Source organism: Chrysemys picta, chromosome 7, assembly GCF_011386835.1.
Source record: "Chrysemys picta bellii isolate R12L10 chromosome 7, ASM1138683v2, whole genome shotgun sequence".
Taxonomy (NCBI): Eukaryota; Metazoa; Chordata; order Testudines; family Emydidae; genus Chrysemys; species Chrysemys picta.
This window is the reverse complement of record NC_088797.1, coordinates 100,634,620-100,655,854: the sequence shown is the minus strand read 5'-3', so window position 1 is coordinate 100,655,854 and position 21,235 is coordinate 100,634,620. Positions and strand designations below refer to the sequence as shown.

At 40.7% G+C, this 21,235-nt stretch overlaps 1 protein-coding gene across 9 annotated transcripts in view; it reads left to right on the top strand.

Moving 5' to 3' along the window:
- The window catches only part of INPP5A (inositol polyphosphate-5-phosphatase A), a 435,774-nt gene that overhangs the window by 323,967 nt on the left and 90,572 nt on the right, over positions 1-21,235 (top strand). For all 9 annotated transcript variants that reach the window (XM_005305326.5, XM_065552136.1, XM_005305323.5 and 6 more), the window contains one exon: positions 4,838-4,922. In XM_005305326.5, coding sequence (XP_005305383.1) covers positions 4,838-4,922 — 85 coding nt within the window. The remainder of the gene's footprint in view (positions 1-4,837; positions 4,923-21,235) is intronic.

Here is a 21,235-nt window from a genome sequence, read left to right as displayed (position 1 = left end):
TTGGACTTTCACACCAACCAGATGATGTAGGAGCAGGAAGATACTCTGCAGTGGTGGCATCAGGATAAGGCAGAAGAACAGGAGGACACCAAGCTGTTCCCAGATCACCTACATAGTTTTCAGTGCCATTTCTGAGCCCGGGATATCAGGGTGGATTGGTGGGAGTAGCTCGTTCTGCAGAGCTGGAATAACCAGCAGCAGCGCGAGAACTTCAGGATGGGGAGGGCTACCTTTTCTGAGATCTGTGCATAACTAACAACAAAACTGCAACGACAACATACGAACAATACAGTCCACCATCGCCGTGGAGAAACAGTCACCGTTGCCATCTGGAAACTGGGCACCCCAGAATGTTTCCAGTCTGTAGCCAATTTTGGGGAGATCAGCTGTTTGGGCCATTCTCATATAGGTCTGTTATGCTATTCACAAGGTGCTGTCTAACTAGATCATGAAGCTGGTAATACTCAGGAGATTGTTGATAGCTTTGCATTGCATGGAATTCCCAAACTGTATTGGGACAAATGAGGGAATTCAGGTGCCTATCATTTACCCTCTCTCCCTTCCCCTAGCCTTCTCCCCCAGCCAGGGCATACAATTTATAAACAGAAAGGGGTATTTTTCAATGGTGCTCCAAGGACTGGTGGACCACCATGGCAGGTTTACAGACACAAATGCAGCATGGTCTAGGAGGGTCCATGATGGCAGGATCTTTCAGAACTCAGTACTTTTTAAATTAATGGCGAACGGACTGTTTGCACTGTGGACATTAATGGTGTGGAGGTTGGTCCAGTTATTCTGGAAGACGTGGCTTATCCCCTGTTGCTTAGCTAATGAAGCCATAGACAGGCCACTTTGACAGAGGGAAGGAATATTTTAACTATGGTCTGAGTATTCATAGAATGGTAGTCACGTGGGAATTTGCCTGTTTGTGTTAGAAACCAGGATTTAGGTGGTCTGGCCTAGTGGACACAGCAGGTATCCAGATCAACTCTCTCTGTCTCTGCTGCTGCCTGGTTGGTTACTTCCAGTTTCACATGGTGTCTGGTTGACCGGTCAGTCCATAACTCTAGTGTTCGTATCTTTGAGGTTCTGCTGTACTGAGATGGGAGACTAGGAAGCAGAGAAAGGTCTTATTCAAAAAGGTAAAGGGTAGACCAGCTTGATACTCTGTGAAGTTATGGTCCCCCCAGAACCAATGTAGAAGTAGAAGGGGCTTGCAAGCTGTACCAGCGGCATAGGGCATCCAGCCATTCCCTGTAACATGTAAAACAAAACAGCTATTTCTTAGTCTTAGGTCCTGCTATATCTCCCCTGCAGACTTCGGAGAAAGTACAGAGAAAAACAAATAGGATCCTACCGTGATTATCAGCTCCAATGCGCGTTACGGGGCTTTTGTACCTCAGCCGAGAGCAATATAGTTTGTGCCTTGCCAGGGCATGCAGTGTGCACTCATATCTCATGTAAACTACAAAAACCAACCACATTTCTTTTCCTCTAAGTCCTGTCTCAATAAATGTTGAATATTGCACAAATGAATGCTTCAGTTATTCAAATTTGTTGCGGGAGGAAGGGTGGGGGAAGAGGCACAGACTGCAGCTGCCACTTGGAAGCAGCAAAAGGACTGAGTTAGGAGGGAGGTGGGAGCTCCTAGTTCGCCTCCACCAACAATAATAATATACAATATATTGTAAATATAGGTAATTATATGCCAAAGTTCCCTCCAGGGGATCAGATTCTTCAGTTCTGGCCTGGGTTTCTGGCTGGGACTTGTGTTCAACCGATGCAGGGCAGGAATTGAGGTCAGTAGTAGTAGGGCCGGACAGGGGCTGGCTTTCCAGCTGGCCATTGTCAGGTTCCTGGGTCCCAAATGGATCCTAGTTCTCGGGGCAGCTCCTTTCAGGCATCCTCCTGGTCAGCCTCCAGTGGGTCTAGCTGGCTATCCTCTGGTTGAACTGTAATTATGTAAAATCCTGTCCAGTTAATCAAAAAATTGACAGGTCCCATATCCTCTACTCGATTGTCTCCTTTTATCCCTTGTTTCAATGTACTTTCTCCTGAGCTGCTTATTCTTTATCCAGCACTGGTCAGTGTCCCAGTAATGACCCTTCGCAGACATCTGCTTTGGAATGTCCACAAAAAGGTCCTTATTCTTGTGGCTGGCCGCAAGAGCTTCCTGAACCAACGCTTCTCCCCAGATGGTGATGAGATCCAGGGTCTCAGCGTGGCTTCAAGCAGTTGCAGAAGGCATGTCCTGGGGCTTCTGGTGTGCAATTGTGATTGTATTGCCAGAATAATGATAAACTGGGATCCAGGAGCAAATGGGCAAAATATGGCTCTGCACCACTTTTTAAAGGAGGGAAGCATCATTCTGGACATTTGACACAAGGGGATGGAGGGCACACCAGTTACTAACAGGGACATGTTAGTAACAGTCAACCTGCAAAGCACCGTAAGATTGGAGGCATGCAAAAAGTGGTGTGCAACAATTGTGTGCACATGCACAAAAGACCAAACTAGACTAAACTAGACCAAACTAGTAAAATTTTGATTCCCTAAATTGATATGTAGTTATTAATTATATTAATTAATGAATTTTCAGCATTGGCAATCTGCTATTTTGTTCCTCAGTAACTGATTGAGATTTTTCTAATTAATTTCGTTATCAAAAGTTCTAAGTGGGAGTTTTTTGGCACAATGTGTTTATTTGAAAAAATCGTCTTTGCATAATACAATTACAGATTTCATCTTCATAATATCAGTTTGTTTTAAGAGGACTTCTTTAGACCTTGATGTCATTCCAGAGATATCTCTCAGCTTTTTGTCAGCAGTAAATGGCACCGAGCAAAGCCAAAACTGGGATATGAATCAGGAAAGTTGGCAAAGCAGACGGAGCTTTTCTTGTGTACAAATCGTATATCAGATTTTGCAATGATAGTGTGAGCAAATTGTGGTAATGTAAATGGTTTAACTTTTAAGTTCTCATTTTCCCTTAAAGTGCCATGAGGGGACTAATCAAACTAATGTTATGTATAGGTCAAAACTGACAGGCTTTTCTTAATGGTTGGTTGCAGTTGACAGTGGATAGTATTTATTAATAGTACCTGCAATAATTTGTCAATTGAATGGAGGGCTTTGAGATTTTCTTAGCAGAAAAGGATAGCTCTTTGCAGGAGAATTTTCTTCAAATAATCACTGTCATAGGTTCAGTGTGCATGAATTTTTCAGTGAAATAATATTGTTTATGTAATAGATTGCCATTGGGTAAAAATGTGGAGGGATACTTTACAAGCAAAGCAGTATCTCATTTAAAGACCCAGGTGTTTTCTTACTTTATAGCTTTGAAATGTCCAAATGGGGGTAATTTATTAAAATGTTTAAAGCCATTTTAAACAAATGTCTCCTTTCTGGGCATTATAGCTCCAGAAGGCCACTTACTGTAGGTTTCTTTATAATTCTTTAGCTATCCATGTGGGCCCTTACCTCCAGCTCAGTTGGGATTTCTGGCATCATCATGCTTATGTATTTATTTACTTCCAGAGTGCCTTAGATTTATTGTTTCTTTGTTGTGCACTGTGCTCCTAATATGGTATAGAAGTATTTTGTGCTTTTTGTCTAGTGATTTTTTTTCTAATTGTAGTCATAATATTTTGGTCAATTACTTCATGTCTTCACCAGTTGATAATAGGAGATTGATTAGTTGGTCTCTGTTCCCAAAATGAGGTGCTGATTCAATGACTGGTTTACTTGATTTTATTCCACTTTGAAAGATTTGGCCAATACCAAGGTCTCTAGAAGCATGTACAATTTTTAAAAGTATTAAATAATTAGCGCTGACCTAAGTTTTAAAATAATCACTGAAAAAAATAAACAAAGAGCCACCCCTTACTCAGCTCTCAACTCTAATCAAAAGCCTGAGAAAAGATGTAAGCTTTATACCATATCCTGAATGTCAACTGTCTTGGTGATAGCCAATTCCAGAGTCCAAGGCCTTCCAGTGAGAACATCTTCCTGCAGACATGCAATTCTAAGGATTTTTAGCTCATGTGTCTCGACTGTGATAATGGTACACAGAGAGGAGCTTTCTCAGTGAGCCATAACCCAGGCTACATAGGACTTCATAGATCAATATCAGGCCAAATAGTAACAAATAATAATTAGCACTTGTATAGCACTTTTCATCCATAGATCTCAAGGTGCTGAATAAACATGGGGAAACATTATGGACCTCCATTTTACAGATGTTAAACTGAAGCAACAGAGTTTGAGGCAGATATTTTTAAAAGTGTCCATTAATTTTGGGTGTCACAATTTTTAAGAGTCCAGCTTGAAACACTTAGGAGCTGATTTTCAGAGGTGCTGAGCACCCACAACTCCCACTGGAGTTAGTCACTATCTCTACCATCTTCTCAGGATGCTTTCCCTGGCCTCTGAGCAAGCACCTCTTCACTTGTCTGGACTGAACTGCAGCCAGGTTACTCACATACAAGCCCCTGTTTTAACCAGAGAAAGCAAATAAACCATACGCCTCTTGATTTGAGGAAAAAGAAACAGAACTACATGTCATCTGCATGCTTATAACAGTATAAACCAAACAAGTTGTTACTATATAGTGAAGTTTTATTCCAAATAAATTAATGCTGTTGTTGACTGTTCCACGAATAATTTTGCTAATGCTGTGCTTAAATGTTAAATGTGATTGTGAATACATAGCTTTCATTGCAATATATTTTAACATTTTGCAATTACAATTCCAGGGATTTTTTTGTAAAGGGCTTTTTTGTTTTTACATAGAAAGCTGACTAGACAGCAGTTAATGTATTTTTGTCTGCCTTTTCAGAATTAGAGATCAGCGGTTTGAGAAGGTTTCATATTTTGTGTTTGGAGATTTCAACTTTCGACTGGATTCCAAATCAGTAGTAGAGGTAGGACTTCTCCTTTCTTCATCTCTGGGTGCTATCTAAGGGTTTTCATTTCTAAAATTGTTTCCCTTTGGAGAGAAAAACAGAAAATAACTTAACAGGCAATTTTAATGTTGATATCAAACTTGCCAAGGAATACTTTTAGGGGCTTTCAACATGAACATCTAACAGGTAACTCAAAATTGTTATTGAAAGTATCTGGTTAAATAATAAAGTAACATCACTGAGCTAGCAAGAGGTACTAAAGATTTTCAGTCTCCCAAGAATAAAATTGTATTATGATAATCAAACCCCTTGGAACAGAAAGGTTGTTATTTATGCCATTATTGTGAGAAAACCAGGTGGTTTTTGTCCAGAAAGGCATTGAAGGTTCAAGAGGCTATAGTGCTAGGATTCGCATTTCTGAGGATCAAGAGGACTCGTTTGCTCCTTGTAGAATGTTCATTTGCCAGCCAGTGATTCTGTCAGTTCAGGGAGTTTTAAAATGGACCTCAAACAAGATGAATTTACTATAATCACTATGGGCCAGATCATGGCAATTCCACTTTCACTGGAGCAAGGCCCCAAATGTAGCTGAAACACTACATTTTTATTGTGTGGGGGAGCATACTGTAAAGGGCACATGCAGAGGGACTGCACTGCAGACTATTGCTCTGTGATTGTCTTCTTTACTGGCCAGCAGGAATTGTGTGTCCCCCTAGGGGGAATTGCAAGTGTGATCGGTGGGACTCATATTTTGACCAGAGTCCGGGGGCTGCAGGATGAAGGGGGAGGTTTCTGTTCCCTAAACTGCTGTTTAGGTCCTTTGTGCAAAGTACTTTCAGCTGGGCTTTGTGCACGAGACCAAAATTTTATTTTAAGCTTGTGTCTGTTGTTATTGCTATACCTCATCAAGACTAATTCCTATTTGGTTTTATTTTTTTAAGCTAAATACATGTTGTTTTGCATGTGTAACTAATGAGGAAAATGATATAACGCTAGAGATATTTTGTAAACTTCTATGACAGAATTCCACAAAAACCACAAACTCTGTGAAAATATTAATAGCTGACATTTATGCAAACTTTTGTGATATGAGCACCTCAACATGGAAATATGAACAGAAGATTTGTCTGAAGTCAATGGGAATACAATAAACCTTTTTCACGAGTTGAGATTACCTTGATTTACCTGGAGCTGGGCTTTATCAGTAATCCCAGGCTTAACAACTATTTTATTCTCCTGTTTACCCTCTTTAATTCTCAGAGGTATTTTAGTGTCTCTTTGGCATCCTTGAGGGCAAGTATGCATCTTCTAATCCAGGGGTTCTCAACCTTTTTCTTTCTGAGACCCCCCAACATGCTATAAAAACTCCATGGCCCACCTGTGCCACAACAATTGTTTTCTGCATATAAAAGCCAGGGTTTGCATTAAGGGGCCCTGCAAAGCTAAACTGCTCAGGCTTCAGCTTTAGTCCCGGATGGCGGGCCACAAGGCAATGTGGCTTTGGCTTTCTGCCTGGGCCCCAATGAGTCTAAAGTCTTCCTGTTTGGAGGACCCCCCTGAAACCTGCTCACAGGCCTCCCAGGGGGCCTCGGACCCCTGGTTGAGAACTGCCATTCTAACCCAAAGGTTGATACTACTTTGTGGTTTAAGCAGCAGGAAGCACTGTGTCTGTATGCTCAAAGGCAAAGTACCTTTGCCTAGAGATGCAATGGATTCCCCATTCCTCATGTGATTAGTCCCTACTCTGCTGAAAAATCAGGGTGTGTCACATGGCAGCTCAGTATAGACAGATGGAGTTTAGATAAACCTTCATCTTTTTATTCACTGCAATTGTTTTTAACTGTAGTTAAATGTTTTATTTAAAGTGTAATTGGAGTGAAATGCAAGGACTGATTCAGAATATGCAGTTTTGTATTGTCTACCCCAGTAACTTCCATATTTACAGAAAGAAGAAGTAGGCTATAGAATAATCTGTTTTGGAATAGTCTATGCTATTTTTTTACTTTGCTCAGGATACACTAATGTAACTGAGAGCACTTGTATATGAGAAAAATCTGTCAATCAATCTTCAGCAGCACTATTTATAGGACTTTATCCTGTGAGGTGCTGAGTACCCTGAGCTTCTACTGTTGTCAGTGTAATCAGTTGGGATTGAGCCCATAATGAATACTTTCTTAATTTGCTGATTTTGATTAAGATTTTAATTAATGTAACTACATTTGGATTCAATTAGAAATATTGCCAATAGTTCACAATTTTTCCATAAGTATGCATGTGTATATTAGATACAAGTATTCTATTTCTTTATATGGTGCCATCTACTTATAAGATATGAAAACTTATCAAAATCCACTCTTTAAAGAAGTAATTAGAAAAAAGGCTGAAGTCTTAATAGCTAGACATATGTATATGATTTCTATGCCTTGTTTCTTTTCCTTTTTAACTAAAGTGGAATTGGATTTTTTTTCCTTTCAAAATGTATTTCTGTGTCAGTATGAGAAACCCAGGTTCAAGAGTGAAGCCTAGATCTAGCAGACTGTAGTCTACCTGCTGCCCTTCTAGTGCCCCAGCATCTGTCATGTATGGAATTATCCATGCGGAATATTGTGTTCCTATTTATCCTCTTTTTGAATATCTACAGAGCTGGAACTTCCACAGATAATCTTGCTAGGATATTCCATCATCTACACTTCTTCCTACAAAGTGTTTTTTTCAAACAGCAGATCTCAAAAGAGGGAATTATTATTTAGCATTAGAGTACAGAATTGGTAGTCAGGAATGCTAGGGTGAAATCCTGGCCCTCGGAGTCTTTGGTAGAATGGCACTAAGTGGATATGAAGTGTAATTTATCATTATTCTAGCTGATAATATTATGTTTGTAAAGCATTTCAAAATGTTAAATGCTATAAAAGTGCTAAGTAAGTATTAAATGAGGAGTAATGGTCAACCAACTAAAAATAACAAGACTCTAAATCTAGGCAGGCAGGCAGTCTCCTATTGACATCATAAACCCAAAAAGTGAAGCCAGAGTGGCAGGTACAATTATAATTTTATGTATCATTTTGGTTTATTTTATTGATTAAATCACCTTTATGCTTGATTTTTCCATTAATTACTGTGGACAGGCAAATCTTGGTTTTTCAGTTCAAAGTCTTTTAAAGAGATTCACTTCTAACAAAAGAAGTAATGACACTAGTAATGGGGCACAATATGTGCAATAAATAATAAATATGCAGTAATAAAAATGTTAAGAATAACCATCTTTAGTACTGGTGTAGCACTCTTCATCTTCAAAGTGCTTTACAAACATTAATGTTTGCTACCTATGTTCATCTAAGGTTATAGAAAAGGTGCAGTTTAAACATGAATCAAACTTTTTTATACATTCTTTGCGGAAGAGCTTGTTTAGAAAAATAGCAATTGTTTTCTGTTTTATTGCTTTATTAGACAACTAATATACCACATAGCCCTGTGCTGTATGATCATGTAATGAAAGACGCTTTTGAAACAGTACATATGCATGCACAAAGAACCATAGTCAAACTTGCTTTGAAAATTTTAGCTCTGAATTTCCTTACATATGTGCAATTCAAGTCACAACCTCAACATTGTAGACATTTGCGCTGAATATATGATATGTACTGGTATGTCCATAGGATTTAGAAGATTGAAGAACGGTCTAAGCCATGTGCAAATCACTTCATAGAACAACTGAAAGTGCTGGCAAAATATCTGTAACACCATCTTAACACATAGAGAGGTTGTTAATTAACAGATAATAGGTATACAGGATTCTGATTTGGAAAGATTTTGTGGTATGATGTAGGTTCTTAAAGGATAGGCCAGAATCTGAGGTATAAATTGAAAGTGTTTAGTTATGAGTAACTTGTAATTTAAATGATTCCAAGATAGAACCTTAATTACTTGAGCTTATGTAGTGTTTATCATGCAGAAAGATCCCAATCACTTTACAAACTGACTTCTAAGTATAGCCGCCCTTTCCTGCAATAGCCCCTAAATCTCACTGAAGTCAATGGGAAGTGAAATGAGTTGGCCTTGGTCACACACCAAATCAGTGGCAAAGCAGGGAACAGAAACTGAGTAATTGTGATTCCCCAACCAGTACTCCATGTTAATGCTGTCAGGTTTGACAAAATACTGCAAATGTATGACAGGTTGAATTTGTGTTGTGGTATCTAAAGGGAGCAGGATATAATCTAGACGTGAACCTTTCAAGTAACAGGCTGGTGTCCTTTGGGTGTTTTGGATATATGCACATGCAAACATCTTAAGCATGAATTTGATTGTCTGGACGTCTGTAAAATACTAGTGTTCTAAGGGTTAATCCAGGGTACTGTTATCCTCGTATATGTTAGTAAATTTATCTCTGCTTTTCCTACTGACCTTTTCCTACACCTCATGAGACAGTAACTGCCAAGCGCTTAGTTACTGTAAGATGCTACAAGCAACAGATGCCATTTGTTGAGCTATAGGATATAATATCCAAACAGCAGCAGAATGTTGTATGTTTCTGAAGTCTTTCTCAACAGATCCATTGAAAGAGGAGAGCGGAGGGCTACTTCAGATATGGACTTCATATACCTAAGTACAGTGTGCTAAATCAGATGCCAAACTGTTACCCTTATTAATTTATAATTAATATACGATAAATCATTAGTATATAATCTATTAAATGTTTTATGGGAACCTTAATCTAAAGCCTTATTGATTTCTTTGCTAGGAAATTCTGCTTTACTGTTGTTTGAAGTAAACCAGGGGGGATCAATAAAACAGGGCTAAGCTTCTGGTGAGTCTGAGATCTCCCTATGTGCATGAACCATTGTGTCATCCAGAGGGATAAACTGGCAAAAAAGAAATAGGATCTCAATATCATAACAAACATAGCAAATACTGGAAGAGTGCAATTGTTTTACAATAGACTTGAATTATAGTGTGAGTATAATCTATAGCTTAGCACCGTGATGCACAGTAAAGAAAATTTTAGAAAAACAGCTGCTGCTTAGGCATATTATCTACTAACCATTTCAAAGGCTTTTTTAATACTGAGGGAGGCTATTTGCAAGATTCCAATTGTGAAACCTAGTTTTGTTTGACCAAAGTGGGACAAAAAGATAGAGAACATCTGAAATCATAGACTATTATTTTCTAAAGCACATACATACACCTCTACCTCGATATAATGCGACCCGATATAACATGAATTCAGATATAACGCGGTAAAGCAGTGCTCCGGGGGGATGGGGAGCTGCGCACTCTGGTGGATCAAAGCAATTTCAATATAACATGGTTTCACCTATAACACGTAAGATTTTTTTGGCTCCCGAGGACAGCGTCATACCGAGGTAGAGGTGTACATGACATTTGTGTGTATGTGCTCTGAGACTGTAGCCAATCCTGTGCACCCGCGCAGGGAGTTGAAGGTATAAGATGCCTTGGCACTGGGTACCCAACATTAATTGCAGAGAGTGGGAGGGAGCTGTCTTCGTGGAATTGGTTGGGGGAATGCGTGCTGCCTCTTCAGCCTGCAGGATGACATGTTATAGGCAACAACATGCAGCCCCTTGGACAATGCTCATGGCAAGGCTATGATTTGACCAAAAGGATGTGGGAGCCACATCATTAGCAAAAATGTTTGTTTCATAAACTGGCATTTGAAGTACCTAAGTTACAATAAAAAGGAGATAACACTCAAGTGAGTTGGCTCAATATGAGTGAGTCTAAAACGGAAGACTCCCATGATTATGAGGGGAATATACAAGATATGCTTGTGCACAACCTTTTTAATTTGGATTATACTTTGAGTTACAAATCTTCTTAAAACAAGAATTTAAAATGTAAGCACTACCAGATCTTTAGTTATGGTGGCACTATGTTGCTGCGGCAATAAGCCACAAGAGTTTGTCTTTTAGCTAAAGTCCTGGTAAATCACCATTCTCACTAACTACATTAACCCACTGAAGAATAAACATCACTTCATTGCTTTGTTACCCTGCACACCTAATCAATTGCTGGATCCACTAGACTACTGTTAATTGGTATCTACTTTGTCACAGTTCAGATAAAGTAGATGTAGATTTTAGCTCATTATTCTTTTAATCATAGCTGTTCCAGCTGTGTTTGCTCTAAAGGGCATAGCGACTTTCCTTGTTTATGTCAGTTTTGGGCTTAAAATAGTATTATTTTAGAATTCCCTATAACCATATAATGGAAAGTATATCATATAATATTATAGGAATGATATGAGAGAAGGAACTAGAGAGTATTCTAATGGTAATATATAGCTTACAAATTGCATTATTTCTGTTTTTTATCATCTGATCCTGAATATGCCTTTTTATTTAACCTTTGGTGAATTTTTAGCTGTCATGACATTGACAAATTGATAGCACCAACACCGTGTAAGTTTCCACTCATGTGTCAGGCAATGCACCACAAACTGACCTGCAACACCCATATGCATGGATAGTCTTGTGTATCTCCTTATTAGAGACTGCTAGATATGCTGACTTGCTTTGGTGATTTTCTGGTAAGGACACTAGGAACTTAAGGGCCCAATTCTGCAAATCCTCATGTTCCAGGGTAGCTTCACTCATGGAACTATTAATGTAAGTGAAGTTAGCCCTTGTTCAGAAGGGTTCGTAGGATCTAGTGTTAGGCTGTAAAAAGATTTGTCTTTTATAACAAGATGTCTTTTACAACAATATAGCTACATCCTTTTTACTAGTGATGACACTGTTTTAGACTGAGACCACCAGACTCAATTCTTTTGTACAATACAAGTATATTGTACCTTTCAAATGTAAATATCTTACAGCTACTCTTTTGAAAGAATACTTTTTTTAATAAAACATTTTGTGAAAGTTTTTAAAATATTCTGCTAACATAGCACTCTTTTACTGCAAATTGTCTAAGAGTCTTCTTTTTGCTTCCTAAAAGTGTTCCCAACAGAGAGGCGGGAGAGTAGAGTGCGTATTGATTAATAAAATAGGTACAAGACACAGCCCTGTGTGTAATGAATACATAATATTTAGATTTGCTCAAGTTTTGTGCACTTTAAAATCTGATGTCTAATTCCTTAATTTTTTTTATTACAATCAATTATATTTAACTCATCCTCCATTTATAAATTTGGCCAACATGTAATAGAGTGACAAAATTTGCTTAGTAAGCTGATTTTTTGAAATATTTTAGGGGGCCGCAAAAGAAAAAAGGCTGAAAGCCACTGATGTAGACAGTGGCGTTTTTTTGTCATTTTTTCTGATGTTCTGCTGTTACCATGCTGATGGAAGTTAATAACACATCTGCATAGTGTAATGCTCCATCTTTGCACTTATCAAAAATGTTAATTATGAATTTATTGTAGTGTTATTACAAATGAGGATAATAATGTATTTTCTTTGAGACAAAATGCAAATTGCCTTGTAAGAATTAATAGCAATGGAGTTTGACTCTGAAGAAATCTGCAGGAACTGCAGGTATCGTGTAACTTGAAAATGAAGCCTGTGCTAGAATGTTAGAACAGTTTTAAGAGTCCATATTAAAGCCCCAGTGCTTGAAACACTTAATAGCTACCTGAGTAGTCAGCAAGACTACTCCTGTGTTTAAAGTTAAGCCTATGCGTAAGTGTTTGTAGGTTCAGGGACTAAATGGTAACTGGATGACTATTAATTGAATAATAAATTAAAATAAGGATGATGAAATCTTAAAGCATGACATTTTAGGGCTAAGCAATGAACAAAACGTATTGAGTAAAGTTTAGGGGGGGAGGCAAGTGAGGGATTTGATCACAAAAGTGTACGTTCTCTAATTTTGCACTTGTAACAAAAATAAAAGTTAATATGAATGAAGTAGAACATCTCATTGGTCACCGTAAGTGAATTCTCTTCTGTCAATCACTGAGAGCAAGCAGCTTACCACCTTCCTGCTGTGACTGTTGTAGACCACACAGGGTTTTACACTGTGACAGATCTGATGTCATTTTAATCTCAGAATTTAGCATGCTTCTGAATATATTTTGTTAATTAAAACAACTAACCAGTGTCTGATGTTTTCCATCACTTTCAAAGACACTTCACTACAGTACATTTGGGAGTAGAATTGGTCCCATAAATCTTTCTTTGCACCCCTAATTCATAAGGATATATGGAAGTGTTAGGAAACAGGTCATAACCCCTGTCTGTAAATTTGTAAGGCCGCCTACACACTGGTGTCCAGTGCTAGCTGTCATTTTGTGCTTTTAACATGCCGAAATGCCCTTTCCCCTCTGTTTGTTAGAGCAGATGTTCTTGATTGATTTGCCTGGCATGAGGGAGGGTTTTGACCTCCAGGGGTTTGGCTTTTCATCTATAGTTCTTCAAGCACTGAAGCAGGAAACGGGGAGCTTTCCATAAAGTGGGCAGTGCTCCTCTCTAAGGAATTGCTAATCACGCTTTCTGTATGATCCGCCACCATAGTGTGTACCCTCAGATTAACTCCTGGTCCTGCAGATGGAGACACAGTGCATTCTTTTGAGTTATCTTCAGGGCTGTAGTTTCAGTCTTGTCTCTAGAAGAACAGCATTGCTATCATTGCCTTTTTTACTTTTTTTTTTTTTTGCCTCAAATTATTCAAGCCACAAGCTAGAACACTTTCCTTGTTTTGCAGTAGCATACCAACCAGGAACTGCATCATCTCATTCTTTCCTCCAGGAACATGACTGTCTAATGTATGCTCACTGTTCCCTTTAGTGGATCAGTGGTAAAAACAGACCACCTTACCATCTCCTGTTACTTCTAATTAGGTGAGCGAAGTTGGCATGTTGCCTTATTTGTTTAGTCAACACATTCCTTTCACAGGAGCAAGCAGACGTTGAAACACTGCTCTATAATGTAGGCCTATATCTAGGAATATTGTCACCTTCATTGGGCAACAGTACACTGCAGCTGGCTATATTAAATCTCTCAGGATATCAAGTTTTTTTTTCATAACTAAAAAAATAATAATCCAACAAAAAGGTCATAACAAGGTGATCTGCCACTTTGCAGGCTGGGGCCTGGGGCCAGCCACCCTTGTTTTATTATCAGACCCAGCTAGGTATGGGTCAGGTTTTCTATAAAGGACAGAGCGAGCTCAGTTGGAAGGGAGCTGCAGGGGGGAGATAGGCTCTTGCACCTTTGGAGTAGGGGGTTGAAGTGAAGGATGTGTCCTCCTTTCAGTACTGAGAAAGGCAAGGGGAGAAGCCTCTGTGAGCTGTAGCCCATGTTGTGGAAGGAACTGCTTTTTGTTTGAATGTTTTACCTAAATTTGAAAAATAAAACTGTGCCCTGAAAGAGACTTGAGCACGTGAGTCCTTTGTGAGCAGGGGAGAAAGACGAGGAAGCCTACAGCAGCCTACCAGTATATCTTCCCAGTCCCGGGTTTCCATCTTTGATGATATAACCTGAGTTAGTATATAAAGTGTATTTTGTCCACTTTAGGATATAAAATTACCCTGTCTCTAAATCAGACCCTCTGATACCTGATTATCTAAAAGTTCCTTATATTTGCAGTAGAAACAAGAATATTGCTTCTATATTGCTTCTTCCCAGTCCCAGGAATCCTTAGTACTACTATTAATCTAATGTATAAACAAGGCTTTTATAAGAAATAAAGTTCTCCTCATCCAAAGAAAAGACCATTAGGAGAAACTTTTGTATCCATGATTTTTTTCCTAGATGTGATCTCTGACTTCCACTTGTCCCAAGAAACATTATTACTTTCATTTTGCACTACCCCCAGCAGTAACAAAATAGAAGTGATAGTCAATTGAACATCGATGGGTAAGATGCCTGCATCGTACATTAAAGTTTATGAAAATAGTGACTCAAATGAACAACTTGGTGGTTTCCAAGTGCTATATACTACAATAGATTTAATGCTGTATCTCAAAACCCTGCACAACAAGAAGCAAAGCCCCTGGGCTTAAACTGAAAGGTCATTCTAATATGGCTGTCTCTCATAGGCAGGTGCCTCCATGCTAGATTTCAGCAAAGCAACCATTTGAAAATACATAGACATTTAACTAAATTAAATTACTGAAAAAGAGTGTTTTGAAAAATGAATACAAAAATCACGAAATCACATTGCTTTTGGTTGCCCCTCTTCCACACCATCATTCTGTTTGATTTTATGTCATCTAATTGAAAGGAAGCAGAGACCTTGGCATCTTATCTGTCTGTTTAGCTCATAGAACATTGTAGATACTATAAATAATAGAATCATTTTCATCAGATACGATATTCTGGGTACAGTGTGGTCCTCCAGTTCTGAATTAAGAAATTGGTAGTTTCAGACAATAGTGGCATCTCATTCTGCTCATGACTGTAAATTCAGGAGCCGGGGAGGCAATCCAAATAGATAATTTGCTACTATTAGAAACATTTTCATCTCACAAACCTGGATTTCCTATCATAAAGGTACTTCTATCTCACTTTCTATTCACACATCTTCTGTGATCTTCATAGCAGAAGGACCAGTTTGTGGTTGCAATAGAATCACTTTCAGCTGAGCTATCCAGAAGAGAATATAAATATAGAACTTTTTTTCTCTTCTGCCAATCCAAAAGCCAGGAAAGTAAGTATAAACTTAGGTCTGCTTCTTTTAAAGATGTTGCATTTTTAGAGCACTTTCCTTTTCAGTTGACTAACACGGCTGCTACTCTGAAACTTTTCAGTTGAATAACTAAACAAAGTGAAACTAAAAATGATACTATAAAAGCTCCCACTGGACAGCCTTGCATAGTGTTAGGGTTGCCAGGTGTCTGGTTTTCGACCGGAATGCCTGGCGGCTCTGGGCAGCACCGTTGACCAAGCCGTTAAAAGTCCAGTCCTCCTACCCCAGCTCTGAGCCCCCTCCTGCACCCCAAATCAACCATTCCTGGCCCCACCCCCGAGCCCACACCCCCAGCCGGAGCCCACACCCCCTCCCACGCTCCAACCTCCTGCCCAGCCCTGAGTCTCCTCCTGCACTCCGAACCCCTTGCCCCCAGCCCAGAGCCCCCTCCTGCACCCCAAACCTCTTATCCCTAGCCCCACCGCAGAGCCCACACCCCCAGCTGGAGCCCTCATCCCCTCCCACACCCCAAGTCCCTGCCTCAGCCTGGTGAAAATGAGTGAGGGTGGGGGAGAGCGAGCGATGGAGGGAGAAGGGGTGGAGTGAAAGGGGGTGGGTTAGGCCTCAGAGAAAGGGCAGGGTAAGGGCAGGGCTTTGGGGCAGGGGGCGAGGCAAGGGTGTTTGGTTTTGTGCGATTCAAAAGTTGGCAACCCTATATAATGTTCTGATCCCACAGGGAAAGAGCATAGTGGTCTGAGCTCTTTAATTTGGGAGCCTTCAAAGACACCACACTGAACTTTTGAGTGGCAAGGCCCGCCTTGTATGGCTCCCCAGTGTCCCATCTAACTGATTTTTATATCCTGAAGGAACACACACAAAAACTCCCCTCCCCTTGTCTTTCTCACAACATACTTCTCTGCTTTTATGTCAGTAGAGAGTGACTAGGCTGCAGTTTATATTTTAAATCATTCCTTATTTCTTACTGGCACATTTTATATAGACATTTCTGTTTTTCACAAGTCATGGGTACCTAATTATCCATTCAAATATCCCTTAAAAATACAGGGTTTACTATGAAAATAAGACCTCGAGCTTTTCACCTCTAGGTCACTAGTTTTACTCAAATCAGTAGATGTGTTTGTCTGGGTTTTTTGTTTTGGTGTGTTTGTTTTAATTGCAATTACTTACATTATTTGGTAGCTGTTTGGTATCATCTGTGCAATAACTTGGATATCTTTTTCCAGGATCCAGTGATCAAATGACCCACATTATCATCCTAACCATTAACACGAATTGGAACCCTTGTCAATCTCCATGATGAGCTCAAGCCCCTGGGCATGGTACTCAGGGCCGGCTCTGGCTTTTTTGCCGCCCCAGGCAAAAAAGCCGCCGGCCGCCCCCCCCTGCAGGGGGGGGGGAGGGCGGCCGGAGCCCCGGGGGAGGGCGGCGAGCCCCGGTGGGGGCTCCGCTCTCCCCCCGGCGGCCGGGGGGAGAGCCCCGGCGGCCAGAGCGCAGGGGGCAGGGCGGCGAGAGGGCGGCGAACCCCAGCCAGGGCTCGCCGCTCTCCCCCCGGCGGCCGGGGGAGGGCGCCGGGGGGGAGGGCGGCCAGAGCGCCGGGGGGGAGGGCGGCGAGCCCGGCCGTGGCCCCGCTCTCCCCGGGGGCCAGAGCGCTGCGCCGCCCCCCTCCAGGTGCCGCCCCAAGCACAAGCTTGGTGGGCTGGTGCCTGGAGCCGGCCCTGATGGTACTCCTCTCCCATCTCATCCTTGGAGATGTGGCACCCCGAACAGAACTGGGTTCCCTTGGCAGCATGAGGAAGCCTGCTCTATTGTTGCCTGTGCAGTCCAGTTCCCAGAGCTATGTAGCATTTTCATGAAAGGCAAAAAAAATCTCCATCATTTTTAATTGTTTTATTTGCAGATGATATTCGAAATACACAAGTTAAAGTGCATATAAGAATAGTACATTCTTATTACTGTCACAGTGTAAGCAGGCATTTCTCTTAAAAGTTCTGGAATGGATGACCTGTAGAAATTAACTTTTAATTGCACTCACAGTATTCACAATGCAGAAGTGAAATAAATGTGTATGTAAATCATAAAACTACAGATAATTTGCTTTGGAGTAAACCATTTTAAATATCATTTTGTGCTATGAGACTCCAAGCAAAATGAGCTAAAGCACTCTTGCCTTCCTATCCAAGTCCTCTAGGCTGTGGGAGCATTTGCCTTTCCAAGTCAGCATCATGACACTGGGTGCTTATTGTGTGCCCTTTGGATTTAAACTAAATCCATTTAATACACAACTTCAACTCCCATGTTACCCCCTCCTCTTCACTATCTGTAACCATTTGCAGGTAGAGTGTTGCTAAAGCCCATGTTGCAAAGTAAGACTATCCTCTACATTATGTTAATAGTTAAAGACAACACAAAATTATTTCTGAAGCACTTAGACATCTTTGAATATTTTTCCATATCTTTAGAACATTGCTCTTTTTAATGCAGTTTTTTTTAAATATTTAAGAAACAAACCTTGCATGCATCACATTTCATTCAGTCATTAGTCCAGTATTACTTTTCCTCTGGCAATTTGATAGATTAATACAAAAATTAGGAAACATTTTTCTTGTGCAAGAGCACATCTCAAGTGAAACTAATCTATCATTTCCATAGGTTAATTTATTCCTAAGGTGGTCCTATAACATCATTCAATCCAACTCAGTAATTTCCATAACTACAAATTGAATGTATATCTGCAAATGGAGGTTATCATACCAGTCTGCCAAAGCAACAAAGATTAAGTGATCTATTTTAATATCTTTTGGAATATTATGGCATTATAGGAGTTTTTGATCATCAATATTCTTATTTACAGTACAACAGAAAATGTGGCTTATACTGGAAAACACCCACTAACATGCTGCTACTGCTTGAATAAAATGGGGGTCATGCTAAAGGTATCCTATAAAAGCATTTCAGAGTCGTACTTTATATTAAATTGTATAAAAACACTTCTAAAGAAAACATGAAATTGGGAATATTGTATAGTACCAGATCACAAAGAAAGATACGGTTTCAGTGGTTAAATTGCCCACCACATTTACAAAATAACCTCTGGCCCAATTCTGGTAATCAGCAAGGCTCAAAGCTCCTCTACAATTGGAAGAGACTATGTGTTGGAAATGTGTGCAACTACAGGACCCTGTGTATTGTCTTAAATCCATTGCCCATGCAGTAGGATTGGAGATCATTGAGGCAGTCCCACCACTAGGCTAAGCCTCCCTAATGCTTTTTTGAGCCCAGAATGCTATAGGGCCCTCAAATAGACAAATTTCCATTCTTTTAAAGTGGTGAGGCCTTCCCCTGAATGTTACAGTAGCTTCAAGTTCTTCAGTATGTGAACAGCTGTCACTGCTCCAGCTGCTGACTTGGATCCTGGTTTATCAGCCAGCACTGCCTGCTTAGGATATAGATAAAACAAAAGTTGCTATCAAAGCACACACACTGCATCATAAATATCCAAGTGCACTGTGTCTGTGCGCGTCAAAGGAAAGTAGAAGCTCACTCAAGAGACCAAAAATCCCTAGCCTGAGAAGGGTCAAAGCAAAGTAGAAATTCCTTCCTCTCCCTGCAGCCAATCACTTCAAATCCCAGAGTTCCCTCAAGATGTACAGCGTAAGTATATAAAGTACTAGTTTCAAACCACTGGTGGGTAGGCAACAGAAATCTGACTTAAGGAATGGAGATGAATAGCTCAGACTACAAGTGCCTTAATATATGGCAGCAGTGGGGAACCTAGGTAGAGGAGCTTCCCAGCAATTGGATCACCCCTTCACAGCCAATCAAGGATATTACAGTAGACCCTCCAAAGATACGAACACCAGAATTATGGACTGACCGGTCAACTGGACATGATGGGGAACCGGAAGTAAGCTATCAGGCAGCAGTGGAAACAACAAATCAAACAAACCAGCAAATACTGTACTGTACCGTGCCTGTATTGCATCTTAAAGGTAGGCACATCTGAGTTGCCTGTCTCCATCCCCACCCCCTACTCGCCAGCGTGCGGGGCAGCCACTTACAGGTCAGAGGTGGTGAATGCTGTTTTCCCCTCTCCCTCCCCCCTGGTTGGGAGGGGGACAAGCTTGCAAGCTCAAAGCCTGGGAAAGAAACTTCCCGAGCTGTTACAGAAGCCTGATCTGGAGTGTTAGCTGCTGGAGCCGGAGCCTGCCTGCACGCTGCACTCTAGAGGAGCAGCTCAGTTTTAAAGGGCCACGGCCTGCACCATGCCCCCACTGACACTGTAATGCCCCAGGGTGCTTCATTCATTACCCTTGCAGCCAGGGAGTTAGAACCAGCTGCCTGTCCCCACCCCTACTCACCGGGCAGCCACTGCAAAGCTGTGAGCCCCTACTCCAAGCAGTCCGCCCTGAGGAGCATCCCATAACGGCTTGTTCAGAGTTATGAACATTTTAGAGTTAACGAACAACCTCCGTTCCCGAGGTGTCCGTAACTCTGAGGTTCTATTGCATAGCTGGTCAAACTATGAAATGCTGGACCTTGCATATGTGGTCAATTTAGTTGATTAGCTGCCTGAATTAGGGTCCCAAATCTCAGTCAGGAGCCATAAACTCAGTCCTGGAGCCTGGCTCAGCATGGTCATGAATTAGCTCCTTTTCCTACCTCAGCACTGTGGAAGAATGATAGTTATGAACTCTAGTGGAGGGGTGAAGGGAGCAAGATCCCTGCACCAGATGAGTTGAGGGCTCATTCCAGCAAACTATCCACCGTCTAACTACATGTAGGGTAGAGTTCTGAGCAATGTTCCTTCTACTTCACAATTCAGTAGGATCCTGCAGTTTTATTTAGTTATCTCTCAATAGTAGATTAAAATCTGTACACAATTCCCAAATACAGAAGAGGTTTCTGTAACACAAAATCCCAGCGCCATAAAACATTCAGTTCACAAGTAGATCTTCATTACTGCAATATAGTTGTGCTTTGATTTTTTTTTAAAAATTGTAGATGTAGAAATATAGGTGTTAGAACTATAAACTTGCCTGATGAGCTAGTTGAAATAAAAATTAGGAAATTCATAGTCATCTTCCAAGGAGGAAGATGTGAGGAGGAAATCCCTGTTCTGATACTAAATAATCAGTTTAAGTTGAGGTCTGAATCTAATAGGTGTAATAATCACAGCCTGGTACATATAAAGTTAGAGCTAGTGTCACATGTTTAGATCATAATCTGGATCTAGATCCAAACTGCCCCACAATTCAGCGTTGTTTCAACCTGGAGTCTTGGCTTCAGCCCATCTGCATAAAATGAGTAGGGTGGCCTTGAGGATTCTCTCTAAATATTTCTCTCTGCTGTGGAAGACACTTTAGTGTTTGGGAGCCTGATTTTCAAAGATAAAATATGATGATGAGTTATGATAGTGAGAATTATTTTGGTGCAAGTTGTGAGTACTCAGTTCCTCTGAAAAATAGGCCATCAGTCCCTCTTGGGGTACATCTACACTACAGGGGGGAGTCGATTTAAGATACGCAAATTCAGCTACGTGAATAGCGTAGCTGAATTCGACGTATCGCAGCAGACTTACCCCGCTGTGAGGACGGCGGCAAAATCGACTTCTGCGGCTTTCTGTCGACGGCGCTTACTCCCACCTCCGCTGGTGGAGTAAGAGCGCCGATTCGGGGATCGATTGTCGCGTCCCAACGGGACGCGATAAATCGATCCCCGAG